The sequence below is a fragment of the Buteo buteo genome, chromosome 8 (genome assembly GCF_964188355.1).
Source record: "Buteo buteo chromosome 8, bButBut1.hap1.1, whole genome shotgun sequence".
NCBI classification, from domain to species: Eukaryota; Metazoa; Chordata; class Aves; order Accipitriformes; family Accipitridae; genus Buteo; species Buteo buteo.
Window position 1 is genome coordinate 17642316 of NC_134178.1, and position 14646 is coordinate 17656961.

General features: G+C 41.9%; 1 protein-coding gene across 10 annotated transcripts in view; it reads left to right on the forward strand.

The window, feature by feature from the left end:
• The window catches only part of TIAM1 (TIAM Rac1 associated GEF 1), a 194290-nt gene that overhangs the window by 175687 nt on the left and 3957 nt on the right, over positions 1-14646 (forward strand). For 8 of the 10 annotated variants that reach the window (XR_012651288.1, XM_075033838.1, XM_075033837.1 and 5 more), the window contains 11 exons: positions 2416-2595; positions 3036-3104; positions 3403-3528; positions 5219-5327; positions 7481-7660; positions 7788-7906; positions 9685-9793; positions 11343-11401; positions 12348-12450; positions 13191-13278; positions 14147-14319. Coding sequence is in view for 9 of the 10 variants with exons in the window: in XM_075033838.1 (XP_074889939.1) it covers positions 2416-2595; positions 3036-3104; positions 3403-3528; positions 5219-5327; positions 7481-7660; positions 7788-7906; positions 9685-9793; positions 11343-11401; positions 12348-12450; positions 13191-13278; positions 14147-14319 (1315 nt within the window). In the remaining variant the exon portion in view is untranslated. The remainder of the gene's footprint in view (positions 1-2415; positions 2596-3035; positions 3105-3402; positions 3529-5218; positions 5328-7480; positions 7661-7787; positions 7907-9684; positions 9794-11342; positions 11402-12347; positions 12451-13190; positions 13279-14146; positions 14320-14646) is intronic. The other 2 variants (XM_075033839.1, XM_075033840.1) reach the window with 1 other exon arrangement.

Consider the following 14646-nt stretch of genomic DNA (forward strand, 5'->3'; position numbering starts at 1 on the left):
GGCAAGGCAGAGCTTGGTTGGTGCTGGCTGGAGCTGGGCATGGCTGAAGTCAGCGAGCAGTTTATTAAATGTGCACAAGTGGAGATAAAGCTTTTAAAAGTCTTCTACACTTCCTTTTTGGCATATGGGTGTAACTGTTCCTTCTGGGGCAGACTGCGTGTCTGTATGACAGTTATCCAATTTTCAACTACTTACTAGTGTTTAGGTGGTGTTTCGTAGTGTAAGTGGATTTTCGCTCTCTCTTTCTGGGTGACCCATCTTTCCCTGCAACTTAATTGCAAGTGCATGCATGGGACGGTGAGTTGTCTGTGGGGTATTGAGCATGAACTGCTTAAAACACTTGGTTTGTTTTTGGAGTTTGAGTCCATACTGTGTTTTATACATAATAACTTTTAATTTGTACGTTTGGCTCTTAAAATGCCACTGGATATGTCTTCCTCAAAAATTCTTTCACAAAATAGTCCTAACAAAGCTAAATGTTTCTGAGCAAAACACTGCATGTCCTGGGCCTCTGCAGGCTCAGATTAGCATATATTAATTGTCAGCTATTTGTTCCTTTCCAGCAGAGCAGGTAACTTGGGCAGGATTTTTGCCTGAGCTAAAGCCAGGCTTTCACCTGCTGCGCTTTGTGGATTTGGGGCTGTTGGGATCAAGATCACACCTGTTGAAATCTAGTGCAAACTTAACCCAAAAGTTTGGGTATGGTTTATACTTAAGTGTACAGTGAATATAGGTGGAACCTTGCTGAGAAATAGAAGGAATTACTTTGATTAATAAATCTTAACTCTCGGTGACATGTGCCATTACCAGAAGCTGAGTTAGTTGGAAATGGACTCATTCAACTCACTGCTTCATCGTGCCCTGAACTTACAACATTTTTCCTGTCTTCCTCATCGGAGTTAAACCTCAGATACTGAAGATGAATATTTTTCCTCTAATAAACTGTGTCCAAGAGGCCTTTTTTGTATAGACAGTTTGTTTTGTACACTTGTGTCCTGAAGAAAACTATCCATTGCTTAAAAAGCATCTTTACTGATATGCCTTGCAGTGACATACTCAGGTGAGCATTTACAGCCATAAGATACCTTTCAGGAAAGCAACTGTATTATGGCAGGAGATCCCTTACTTGTCACTAGCGTGGCTAGTGCTCCTCTTGGGCTTCATGGCATTGTAGGTGCACTGAGAGGGGAAGATAGCTGTGTGAGCAGACTGTGCAGCTTGAAAAGTACAGAGCTTTTTTAGCGCTGAGTCATCAAGAAGGTGTGGGGTGGTGCAGGCTCCCGATGAGGTTGTTGCTACCAGCTGGTGGGAGTGATCTCCCAGGGGCCAGGGCCCTGTCTCCAAAGTGCAAGGTGGCGAAGTGCTTTTTTCTTTCCTTTTTTCTTTATTCCTGCCTCCTCTTGTCTCTTTGCATATTCTCTGTTTGAACAGGCTAATTTTGGGTCAGTTGTTTTAGTATGAACTGGAGGGCTGTAGAGGCAGTGCTGGGAAGTCACTAAATCTGGATTAAGGTACCATGGCAGGATTATATGCAGAAGGTTAGAGAGGTGTGATCACATACAGCAGCTTTTTTCCCTCCATGCCGCCTCAAGGTTTTTGGGATGGAGACAGGTCCACTGCTTTGGCAACCCTAGAAGCCTGGGGCTGTCATTGCTGACACCAGAGACTATACCAGCTCCAAACTTTTCAGCGTAACTGAAGATGCGAGAAAATGATCTAACATGAGGAGGTGAAGAGAGGATAACTGTCTTTATATATAGACAGCTAATTAAACATTAAAGAAACCAGCTACATGTAGCAGCTCCGAAAAACCTGACTATGGGGAAGAAATTCATGCTGCGAGGCATGTTTCCAGACACAGAACAGATACATAGCTACTTTCCCAAAGAGCTTGCGTTTGAAGCCTTGAGAGGCTTTGGTTCCCCAGATGGCTCTGCTTCCCTGAAAAACAGCTTAAACGGTTTCTGTCTCCGCATTGTCTCTTGGCTGTGACACAGCTATTCACAGGACTGTTGCAAACTAGATTAGAGAACTGGCAGAGGGCTGGGGTGTGTGTTTTGTTTGTACAGTAATTTTTGGTTCCCATTCTTGGGCCTGTTTGTTTGTTTTTTCAATTTCAAGTGCTGGACAAGCCTATTTAATTAAAGTTCATGCTTACCTCAAAGGAGGAATGTTATTGAACAGCACTTCAATTAACTTGAATTGTGCAACTCTTTCCCCCCTGTCCCTTATACCCTGTCACTGAGAAATAGGATAGACAGATATATGAAACGATGTGTGCACTTCTGGACTTTGGTGACTGTTAAAAAGTGCCCAAGCTGCACCTGCTTAACTGCAAAGGCTTTTCAGCTCCATCATTCCTATAGCTCTTACTTAAAATATTACCGCTGGTCTTTCCTCTTCCTCTTTTTAAAGAGTACAGAGCAGGTCGCTGCTTTCTGTCGCAGTCTGCATGAAATGAACCCTTCTGATTCAAGTGCTCATCCTCAGGAATTTACAGGACCACAGCTGGCCACCATGAGACAGCTCACAGATGCAGATAAACTGCGAAAGGTTATCTGTGAACTTCTTGAGACGGAACGCACCTATGTCAAAGTAAGGGGTCTCGATGTGTTGTTTCAGTCTACTAATATTTATCCTCCTTCTGGCAAATTTTGTTGGTTTCTTTTCTAATACTTCAGTTTGCTTCATGCATGTATCTCTTAGTTAACTTACATTCAATTCTACAATCTGCCTCTAAAATAGTAACTTAAACCTCTGAAATAAGTAGACTTTCCAAATTCTTATGCTGTCATTTTGAAATTACTTAGCTGGTGTCCAGAGGAGCACTGCTCAATGAGATCTGGTATTGATTTTGTAAGTAAAACTGTAAATGTTTTCTTTTACTATCTTAAATTCTGTGAACTCCAACTATTTTGTCTTACGTGTGAAAGGGATAAATTCATAGACTAGGTAAACGGTGATCTTTGCCACTGCAATAAATATTTGGGGGTGGTTTGATGAACCAACATAGGAATCTGTTTCTGAATTTTTAGGACTTAAATTGTCTAATGGAGAGATACCTGAAGCCTCTACAAAAGGAAACATTCCTCACACCAGATGAGGTATGTTAACTCTTGCTTATCTTTTTGCTAGATAGTTTATGCACCATCCCTCTGCTCTGCCCACCCCCCAGCTTGACTTGCTTGTCTGAGCAAGGGGTATGGAGAAATTTTGAATTCCATTTCTTTTAGAAAAATGGATTGAGTAGAGTATGAAGGTACTGCTCAATAATGTATAGTCTGTAGGTTTTTTCCTGACATCACACTAATTATACAATTGGACTGAGAATTACTGAAGTTCTAGAAAATGCAATTTAGCTGTAAAGTGATATTTCAGCATCTTGCTTTTTTCTCTTATTAGCTGGATGTTCTCTTTGGGAATCTGACTGAAATGGTAGCATTCCAGGTAGAGTTCTTGAAAACTCTCGAAGATGGAGTAAGGCTGGTTCCAGACCTGGAAAAGCTTGAAAAAGTTGAGCAATTTAAGGTAATCTCATTGCTTACATTCTGAGTAGTCCTTTAACACTGTTCATCATATTTGTCTGACTACTGTCACTGTTCATGTAAAAACCTACATCTACTTACACTTGAGATTAATTTTTAGCTAATACTGGAGCTGTTTGAAAAACATCCCACTACAATTGTAGTTTATACTACATCTAGCCATACAGAGCACTAAAAATCTGTAACGCCACGTGCTTTTAGATGCTATTCTTGCTCTTCTGCCAGATTTCTTTTCTTGGGCTGTCAGGAAAAGCTAGAAATGGAAAGTTACATAAAATCCTTGTTCTAACAAGTCTAATATAGTAGTTCAGAAGCCCACTAGGGCTACAGATCAGAACTGTAAGTTGAATTCTGTATTTGGGCTTTTGATGCATAGCAGAACTATATGCCAAATACTTCCAACTATCTGCAGATGTGTGTCAAAGGTAGAAATGTAAACTAAAGATACATGAGCTTCATTTAAAAAAAATAGGAAGATATGGAAATAGAAATTTTGTTTTATTTCTAATGCAGTCATGTACTGGATATATGGCAAGTAGCTAATACAATGTTTTGTCTTTGATGAATTTTACTCTTGCTTTGAGCACTCACCTTGGTAGAGGACAGGATGTCTTGATGAATAATAATAATAATTCCACTGGGATTGCTCTTCAGCTAACATACAGCCCTGGAAGAACTACTGAAAGAATTTGTCGTCTTGTGCATGTTTGGCTTTGCCATCAGGTGCTTGTTTAAAATAAGCATCAATCATGAACACTGCCCTCGCATAACTAGAACACAGCTTTTCATTTGTAGGAAATGTGCCCTTAATGGAGAGCACAGAGACACTTTTTTTTTAGTAGCAGAAGCCTCTGTGACCACTGTGTGCTCTGAGCTTAAGAGAGGAGTGTGGAAGAAGCCTCCTTATGGAGAAGACTCTGTCTTAGAAGTACAGGTGCTTCCACCTCTTTCCAGAAAAAGAGCATCAACTTCACTTTCAGTTCTATCCTATGGGCGTAGTCTGAAAGCAGTGTACAAAATGGGACTTCAGGGCTTCGTGGTTTCAGTTCTGCGGTTTGCTTCCCTCTGCTGACTGTAGGCAAGCTGTCTGTGTGTTGTCTCACCCACCCCACCCCATGTTGTCTTGTTCTTAAGTGGGTAGCGGAGCAAATGCTTGACTGTGGCATAGACATCTTAGGGAAAGATTGTGTTTGGCCCTTAACACAAACTCATTTTCAAGAGAGCGAAGACCTTGGTGTGTTTGTGCAGAGGCATAACAGTCTTGCTTGCAGCTCCTTACATTATCCATACATTACATGATCCATTACAAAGTCAGATACATCTAGTCCTTTCTGTGGCCTCTGGTCAGTACGTAGATCAATAAGGTTTTAAGCTTGGGATTTAAATATAGTTCTGGAGCTGTGAACCTACTTCCCTCTATTGTCAGTGGTGTCTCCAGATAGTCCTAACTGGAACTTGGCTAATGATGTTAGTCACATATCCTGAATCCAGACACCAAGGCTAGGCCTGTTTCCTGCTAGATGGTGTGAAAACATTCTAAAAATCCAGTGTCCTGTCATCCAAAAGCTAGATGGAAACTTCAGGTGACCTGGCAGAAGGGAAAATAACTTGCTGGCTTTCATGTGCTTCTTTTCCTAATGCCTTTTTTTTCTTTTTTTTTTTTTAAATCCTAGAAAGTGTTATTTTCCTTGGGTGGATCCTTTCTTTACTACGCTGACCGGTTCAAGCTGTACAGTGCCTTCTGTGCCAGCCACACAAAAGTCCCCAAAGTACTGGTGAAAGGTAAGAGCCAAGTGCTGGACAAATAGACCTGGACATGCAGAGAGAGAGATGTCGCAGCGACATGTTCATTTGGGCTAGTGCAGGTTGTCCTTGTGGATGATGAGAGGTGGCCACTGCACCCCAAACAGTGCAGGGCAAGTTGTGGTGGAGAAATGGGGGCACACGTGTGCCTAGTTGCTCTCCAGGAGTCTTTGCAGTAAGGAAGTTAAGTCCATCTGGCCTGAGAAGCTCGCAGAGAGCTCTCTGTCTTGGGTGTTCTTGGACCACCATCGATGTAATGATACCTGAGTAGCTCATTATGAGAGATTGTTAACCTTGCATGTAGTTTTCCTCCACACACTTAATTCATTCTCCCCTGACATGTTCAGTTTCTTTTCAGTCATGTGGGGAGTGGAAAGATTTCATAAATGGGCGATGTGGCATGTGCTAATGGATCACTGTGTACTTTGGAACCAGGAGTAGTGACGCTTGTAATGACCTCTGGATCCCTCTATAGTTTGTGCCGTGAATCCTTGCTAGTGGCAATCCCACTGAAGCTCCGGCCAATGTGGTTGAATGCTGACAGCCACTAGGAAAGGATCAGCCTGGGAGAATGTTTTATGGAAGCTGTCTAAATATTTTAACTTCACTATGCTCTCTCTCTCTCCTCTCTTTTTCCTCTCACCTTCATTCCAGTTTGCCTGAGAAGTTTCCGTGTATGAATTCCTAGTAGAGCTTGGCTTGCTGAGATGAAGATAAATTAACTGTGGTCTGTCTTAGAAATGCTCATGGGCCTCCTTGCCTTGAAGCGATGTTTTTTCCCCTGTGAAAGTGTTAATCTCTTAGAGTTAGCAGTGCTTCATGAAATTCATTTTTGGCCAAGACATTAAATAAACAAATGGTTCCAGTTGTAGGAGCTATGCCATTAAGGGAGGGGCTCTTCTTTTTCAAAGAACATCTGGATGCCTGACAATCAACAGTTTTGGGGTTTTTTGTTTCTTGGTTGGTTTGGCTTTTGTTTTTTTCCTGTGCGCATTTTTTTTTTTTTCATTTCTGCTTGTAAACTCTTATTTACCATGCTGCAAAGGATACTTGGCAGCTCTGTGGAATACATGAATAAATGATTTGTTGCTAGTCACATCCATGCTTGGTTTCAGCATCATTTTGTAGACCTTAAGGTTAGGCTGTAGACTAGGTAGATCTGGTTGTTTTGTTTTGCTTTTTCATTGCTGACTCTATTTATAAATGAGAAATGCTTGTGCTTGAATTGTGGCACAAACAGAACTTAAAATTTTATTCCGGTGATAAATCTCTTAAAAAGCCTGAGAGTGTATTTAAAGTGTAATTTGGTGACCTCAGCTGAGGTGCAGGTGGTTTTTGCATTTGAAACTGAAGTTGCCTTATTGAAATCAGGTGACTGACTGCAAAAAACCAACCCAACTTCAGCAGGGGATATGGCTCTAATAAAAGCAATTTTGTGGAATTGTTCTTGCACTAAGTAACTTGTATGTCTAAAAATGCCACGTTCTCCATACTTCCCTCCCTGTACAAATTTATGTTCTAATAGAGGGAGCAACAGAGACATTGGTATTTTTATAAATTCAGTAGCAGTCAGGTAGAAGAGATGATAGCAATCGGGTGTCCAGTTTGTCTGTGCTCCCAAAATACGGTGTAATGTCATAAGTTTACTGCTTCCTGCCTCCTTACTAGCTCTTGGTTTTTGTTGTTGTTCAGTACTGCATTTTAAGGTTTAATGAGGTAACAATAACCAGACTCGGCAATATTAATATTAGCCTGTCAGACTAGACTCATGAGTAGTGATTTCTTACAAATATCCAATTTAAGCCTTTTTTTAAAGGAAACAGATGATTAAAACAATATATACTGCTCCAAAATAGTTGCAAGGCCAGAAATACTGTGAATAGTGAAATAAAAACCTGCAAGTATTGGTATGGTAGGTGGGTGCCTGTTGTTAAATCATATATAGCATATCTGTGGCAAAGTGTCAGTAACTCAAAACCTGAAGTGCATAAATCTAATACTGTGGACCTGATAAATCTGCACTTCCTTGCAAAATGTCTCTGGATAAATGAATTTAAAGCTGGAAAAGTCGCTTTGTCAGGGCAGCTGTTATGATTTTTGATTTATCCAATTGCTTCATTTTAATCTTCCAGCCAAGACAGACACTGCTTTCAAGGCATTTCTGGATGCTCAGAATCCCCGGCGGCAGCACTCATCCACGCTGGAGTCTTACCTCATCAAACCCATCCAGCGGATACTGAAATACCCTCTCCTGCTGAAGGAGCTCTTTGCTCTGACTGACGTAGAAAGTGAAGAACATTATCACCTTGATGGTAAGGAGCTAACCTATGTTGCTCTTCCTTGTTTAACCTCTGATCTGGAACCCTCCTCCTCCCCCTTCCTCTCAGAGGCTTAAAAATACCTTTTATCTCTTCCCCTATCTCTCTGTCTTTCTTATAGTGGCCATAAAAACAATGAACAAGGTTGCCAGCCACATTAATGAAATGCAGAAAATCCATGAAGAATATGGGGCAGTGTTTGACCAACTCATAGCAGAACAAACAGGGGAGAAAAAAGAGGTAACATGATCAAACTGAAGAGAATCAGGCTGTTATTTTGGTGCATGAATGTTTAAATTGTATCAAATATTTACCTTTTGTGCTGTGTCATTTAAGTGGATTGTGGTGCAAACAGATAAATCCCAATCCAATTCAAAAACTGCTTTTCCATGCATGGTTCAGTGTACCATGGTTCACGGACCAATGTAAAGAAGTAGTGGATTCATTCATCAGCGTTGTGCTTGGGTCAAAGTCACATCACAGCCTGCAGTTCACTATTTCGATGTCCATGTCTCGGCTCTCCTCATTCCACATAAATAGTCACCCCACCAGTCTGAGTGGACTGGCGTGCTGAGGCAAGTCTGTACTTAGCTCTTCAATCACTTTAAAGAGATCAAAATGTGAGGTGTGGTGTGTGAGAAACTGCTGTTTCTCTTTTAGGAAGTATGTTAGTGGGCTTTATGTGAGAGAGCTTTGGTCTAGATGTCTCATACGGCGCATCTGCAAATACATGAAGATCCAGTGTGGCTCAGTCCTGGCTGACCAACTTAGAAACCAGTGGAAGGTGTCTTGAAGTTTCAGACTGAGACCAGGAGTCTCCATTTAACAATAAAACGTGGGTCTGCAGTCCAGCAGTGCAGTGAAGGAGTGGTGGGCAGTAAGGGGGGAATGACGTAAGGTCGAGGGGGACTCAAGGAAGAGGTAGACACACTAAAGGGCCAATGGGAACAGCGATGTGGGTGAAGGTTGGAGAGAGGCATGACAGTATGAAGTAATGGTAATGGGGTTTTGCCAACAGTCAGGATGAAGAACGAACATAAGACGTATTGGTCTACAAAGCAAAGGAGGTCTGGTATTGAGTAGTGTTGAGGAAGCTTCGGGTGTGAAAGCTGGATAGCAGCGGCAGGGAGGGAGGATCAGATGGTGGGTAGAGGGCAGAGACTAGGGTTGGTGCTGGCAAGCAGCAGTGGAGAGAGCATGTCAGGACATCTGTTGGGAGAGCAGTCATGGTTTGCTGTTAATCTGGAAGAGGAGACAGTAAACACATATCTTAGTGTTGCTCTTGTTATTGGGGAGACCTCAGGTGGTTGTGCTGATGGTATCTGTAGCATCCTTTAGCAAAAGTCAGACTTCGCTGAGAGGAGGGTGGAGGAATGGGATAACATGGCCCCTAGACTGGGGATAGTCCTTGATTTGTCACTCTGGGAGACCATAAGTCAAAGTGAAAGATCTGGTTGCTGCAATATTAGTAGGTGTCTCCCAACAGTTGTTAGGAACTCCTTTATTAGTCCATTTCCAGCAATGTGGTTTCCACAGGTGAGCCTTTGGGCAAAATCAAGAGCCACAGCAACTGTGGTGAGGAAGTGCTTTGACTGCTTTATGTGATGCACTCTCTAAACTTTACCCCAAACTGTGTGTGTGTGATGGGGGCTATGCTTAAATGTTCAAACAAAATAGAAAGAAACTAGTAGGGAGAAAGATGGGCAAAGGAGGAAAAAATGCATGGAAGACATCTGGGTTTTGCCCTGACTTCCCACCAGGTTACGAGATCTGGACTCTGAGTTTGACTTCTCCTAATTTATGCTCATAATTAAGGATTTACATGCGTCTGTTGCCAACTGTCACAGTCTGTTTGCACATGCTTGCAGTCATCTGATTAAATATTCCAAAAGTTTGCTTGTGGGGCATTTGTTTGTTTAAGAATAAAGTTCAAGCAAGTTTTCTTGAACTGAAAATTCAAGTAAGCTTTCTTGAACTGATTACATGTTGTGTCTTTGTGCATGTGTTTGTGTTGGCAGGTTGCAGACCTTTCGATGGGGGACTTACTCTTGCATAATACAGTGATATGGCTGAATCCTCCTGCTTCACTGGGAAAATGGAAGAAGGAACCTGAGCTGGCAGCATTTGGTTTGTATCCTAGTAATCTTATTTCAGATGCCTAAAAGACTGTCGACTGTGCCTTGGCAGATATTTGATGAAGGTAGTTAAGCATTGCCTTCTGCAAAATTTGGCTGGAACCTAAAACCATATTTGTCTCTTTGCTGCAGTGGTCAAATTCTGTTCTGCGTTGATCTAAATCTGGTGAAGAATTTGGAGATGACTGCTGTAATAGTGCAAGAGTTTCTTAAACCCATATCCAAGGCTATGAATTGAGGGCTATATAGAAGGGTATTTGTCTCTGAAAAGATACAGTTCTGTAGTCTGATCAATGCCAAGTAACTCTACTTGCCATCCTGTAGGATGGGGTTGGGGGCTTGAAGAGGTTTTGCCTTTTTCCTTTGTGCCTTTTGCCAGAAACGACTTGTATATCTAAGCTTTAAAAAGTGCTTAAAAGTAAAGCCAGGACTCCCAGTGAGTTGCTTTGGAGTGGTCTGTCTCCCTCTGAGTAGTCTATCTTGAGTGGCCAAACTAGAAATTGAAACTGCTGTTGGCATAGATCTCAAGGTCTTTCCGCTGCGTTGGAGTATGGTCCCTTGGAAAGGTACATGATCACTTGTATTAGCTAAATCGTCTCTTGTACTTTCAGAATTATATCAAGTAATGCAGAGCATGCTGGCTTTTATTTGTTCCAGAATTTCTTTATACGCAACGGGCTTTTTCCTTGTTGTTTCCAGAAGGCGATACTGGTTAGGAAGCCAATGATTTTTATTTTTGCTTTTGTTTTTTTTGCCAAACAGGTAATGAATGAAGACTCTTTCAGCTTTGCTCTGGAAGAGCATATGAAAATTGACTGCTTTCCTGTAAGCTGGGAAAGCACCTGGTCATACTGTGAAGCTGAGGGCCTCATGAAAGCTGTTAGGAATGTGCAGCAACTCTTAATTATTCCAAAAACCTTTAAATTGGTTTCATAAAATGTCCAAAATTAAGTGTCCATGCAATTCAATCCTAAAACAAAGGGTGCATTTGAGGCCTGAAGAAAGATCACAAGGAAAACTGGAGTCTTGAAAAACAAATTCCAGCTCCATGTGGATGTTATGTGGCAAAAGAGGAATTGGATTACACCTCTGCCTGCGGGTGGTGTTCGCTTTTTAATTTGGCATAGACTGCTGTCCCACCTGGGAGGCGTTCAAATTCTGTTCAAGCTCAGTCTCATCTGCTTGACTGGCTGTGTGTAGCTGGATGCTGCTCATTTGTCTGAGGGGAACTTGCCAGAAGGATTAAAGTTTTCTAAATTTTTGTATAGAACTTTTGCTGCTTGAATAGTTGTTCCAATAACTGGTAACTCTTAAGTTTCAAGCGACTATGAAGTAACTTGGTTTTGTGTACTAAAAGCAGTTAAGCTTGGGTTTTGGGGGAAGAATATGCAAGAGGGCTGGTAGGTTTACTCCTGCCTTCCCTCCCTGACTCAGGTGAGGGCTGTCTGAGGAGTTGAAAGGTCTGTGTGCTATGGGTATGGAGGAGACCTCTTCCCAACCTTATTGACTACATGGCTTTTGTTTCTAACTTTCTCCTCTAGTGTTCAAAACTGCTGTGGTCCTTGTATACAAGGATGGTTCAAAACAGAAGAAGAAACTTGTAAGTTGCATGGACTATTTTGGTGATGCTGTGTGCATTTGTGGTGCTATAATCAAGATTTGCTTTCAATAAAGCTGTGGTGCTAGGGTGTGCTTTTGCATACATGATTCTTGTTCCCTGCCACACAACTGAGGTTTTGAGTAAGGCCAAGTGGCCTGCTGTTTGGCCTGGGTGCAGTGCTCTGCAAGTGTTCATTTAGTTTATCCTTTGCTCTCTGCTGGACTAGTCATTCCTGTGGCCTGCCCCATCCATTCCATGCTGTGGAGTGGACCTTCATGAAACAAGGTGTCAACTTGAATATCTCTCTTGTGTTTGACTCTTTGATTAGTCTATATGAATCAAATCTGAGAGCTGATGCCTGTCAACTTTCTTAGTGAAACACAATGCCCTTGCTTCAGTTCTGGCTGTTGCATGCCACTGAGCAAGTGCTGACTGCTCTTACCTAAATTTGGTGTGCCTACAGTATGTATCAAGGGATCCTGCTGGAGTTTGGGATTAAAAGTTAAAGCTAAGCTTGACAGTAAACACATGCCTTGCTACAATAGGGAACACAATTTATAGTATTACAGAAAACTTCTTGATTCCCACATATGGCATAAACCAGAGTGTGATTTGAAGTGCTTGTGTGGCCACAAAGTAACTTTGGAGTGTCTAAGGCAAAACTTACACATGTTTGTGAGTGTATGTGCACTTGGAGGAGAGAATGCAGCATTGGTCTCCAATGACTTTTGAAGGCATTGGGTCTAATGGTTGGTTTTGTCTAGAATTTAGCAAGACCTTCATAGATAGGCACATCAGTGATGCTGGTTACTAAGATGTTGTAGTGAGAGAACAGGAATTGCAACAAGTCTCTAGCTGGACATTCTCAGTGCAGAGCAAAGGAGACTTTTGTGTCTGACTATCCCAAGGTGTCTCATTTCCTAACAGTATTTTGAAATTCTTCCAGGGAGGATCACATAGAGCTTCAATTTATGAAGACTGGGATCCATTCCGCTTCCGCCACATGATACCTTTAGAAGCACTGCAGGTTCGAGCGTTGGCAAGTGCAGGTAATGTTCCCGCTGCATGAATTTGGCAGGGTTCTTAATGTTTGGTCTGGGGGCGTTCACTGACCAACGTTTACCGTTAGTACATGTGTATGTAGCTTCTGGGGCCTGAGCAAGGAATCCACAACCTCAACATCCATAATAGCCCTGGAGAGAAATGAAGGGGCAGAAGCTCCAGTTGTGTATCTCCAGCTCATCAGTACTTTTTTGAAGCCAGTCAGGGTTCTGAAGAAACAGGACAAAGTTGTTGACGACTCTGGTTTGTGCTGTTCCTCTTCTGGAGACTAGAAGGAAATCTTGCAGCTGTGAGACAACAGAGCTAGTAAATTTTTGTTCTTGTCACTGATGGCTTCATGTGAAGCTTATAAGAAAAATTTCAAAGTTTTAAACAATTTGCTCCCTTTCTAACGCATAAGTGAAAGTGGAAAGAACATAGGAGGTAGCTGTAAAATGTGACAGTACTCTGTGGAATACCTGAAAAGCTGGGGAGGGGAGGTTTCATATTTTTATGGGACTGAGTGAGTGCATATAAAATACTACTAGATTTTGGGGAGTTTAAGTGTCTGTTTCATGAGTCATTTGCCCACCGCTGCCTTTCAGCCATGAGTTCATATTATTTGCGGTGTATTATCTGTTGTCCCAGATGGTCTTAAACCATTTTTTCAGGATTATGGAATAAATACCCTAATCGGGGTTAAACATGAGAAACTGTTGTATGAAGTGCTGCTTGCTTTTCCCTTTAGATGCAGAGACCAATTCTGTATGTGAGATTGTCCATGTTAAATCTGAATCTGAAGGCAGGCCAGAAAGAACGTTTCACCTTTGCTGTAGGTAAGTGCATTTTTGTATTTTCAATGGCAGCTGTGTCTCTGGATCCCAGCTTGCCTATGCCCTTTCCTTTAAGGCAATCTGGGAATAGCCAGTAGGGAAAGTGGGGAGAGGGTATTAAAACCTTGCTTCTGGCAGGCAGAATTTTGTAAAATCTATTAAAATAAAGGCATATATTTGATCAGCTTTGCACCTTTATGGGAATATCCTTACTACAATTTTCCTTTCACAAATTTACATCCAACTCCAGCATTGGATCTTCATGTCAGGTAGCTCCTCAAGTGTCTTGTTCAGCTGGTACCTTTCATGCCACCAAGTTCCAACCTCTGCTCTTACAGCACTGCCCTTTCCTTAAGTAATCCTTGTCCATCTTCATTGTGGTGGTTGCCCTGATGTGTTTTAGAGTCCAAATAAAAACTTAGTACACAAGTTCACGAGGGTCTAACGGAGCTGATACCAAGCCAATTCCTACTACTAGGTAGTGGAAAGTTGCAGGACTTCTGCTTGGTATGTGTTTACAGGAGACAAACTGAGATTTAATTAGCCACCATAGGTCAACTTGATGTTTATCAGACAAAGAGAAATGCATGGTTGATATTGGAGGAAAAGAAAGCCTGAAGAGGGGTGAATGGCTAAATATTTTGTTAACGAACAGGGTATTTGTTTCTTTGGATGTCCATTGCAATGATTATAGATTCACCTTTGCTTTGAAAATACTGTATTAAATTGAGTCTTCTCTGGGGGAAGTGCATGCCAGCCAGTTTGCACTGCCTGAAATTACGGAACTGGTCATTATTTATGTCCTTTACAGTGAGCTTTTAGCAGTTCCCAAGAGATAATGCTGCCTTTTGTATTCTTGCCTGTTTTTCAGTTCACCAGAACACAGGAAGGACTTTCTGAAGGCAGTGCACTCGATTCTGCGGGATAAACACAGAAGACAGCTGCTTAAAACTGAAAGTTTGCCCTCATCCCAGCAATATGTTCCTTTTGGTGGAAAAAGATTGTGTGCTCTAAAAGGTGCAAGGCCAGCCATGAACAGGGCAGGTACTGTAGGGCTACAGACTTACAAGATCCCAGTAACCCTAGCACCGCTGTAGGACATGTGGTGGTGTCGATGTTACTTGTATATTAGGATTAGCATTCTCTCCTGTGTATGTAAAAACTGCTGGTTTTCCATGCTTCACCTCCTTGAGAGCCTTAAATTGCCTCTATTTACCTTGCTTTGCACTCAAGGCTCAGCTTCAGAGCAGTCCTTCTGGCATGGAAGGAAGAAATGGGATTCCTGTCAATACTGATTGGCTGTGCACTTTAATCTGGAAACGGGTTTCAGCTGAACAAAGCAGAAGCCTGCTGCATATTTCTTAAAAGCAT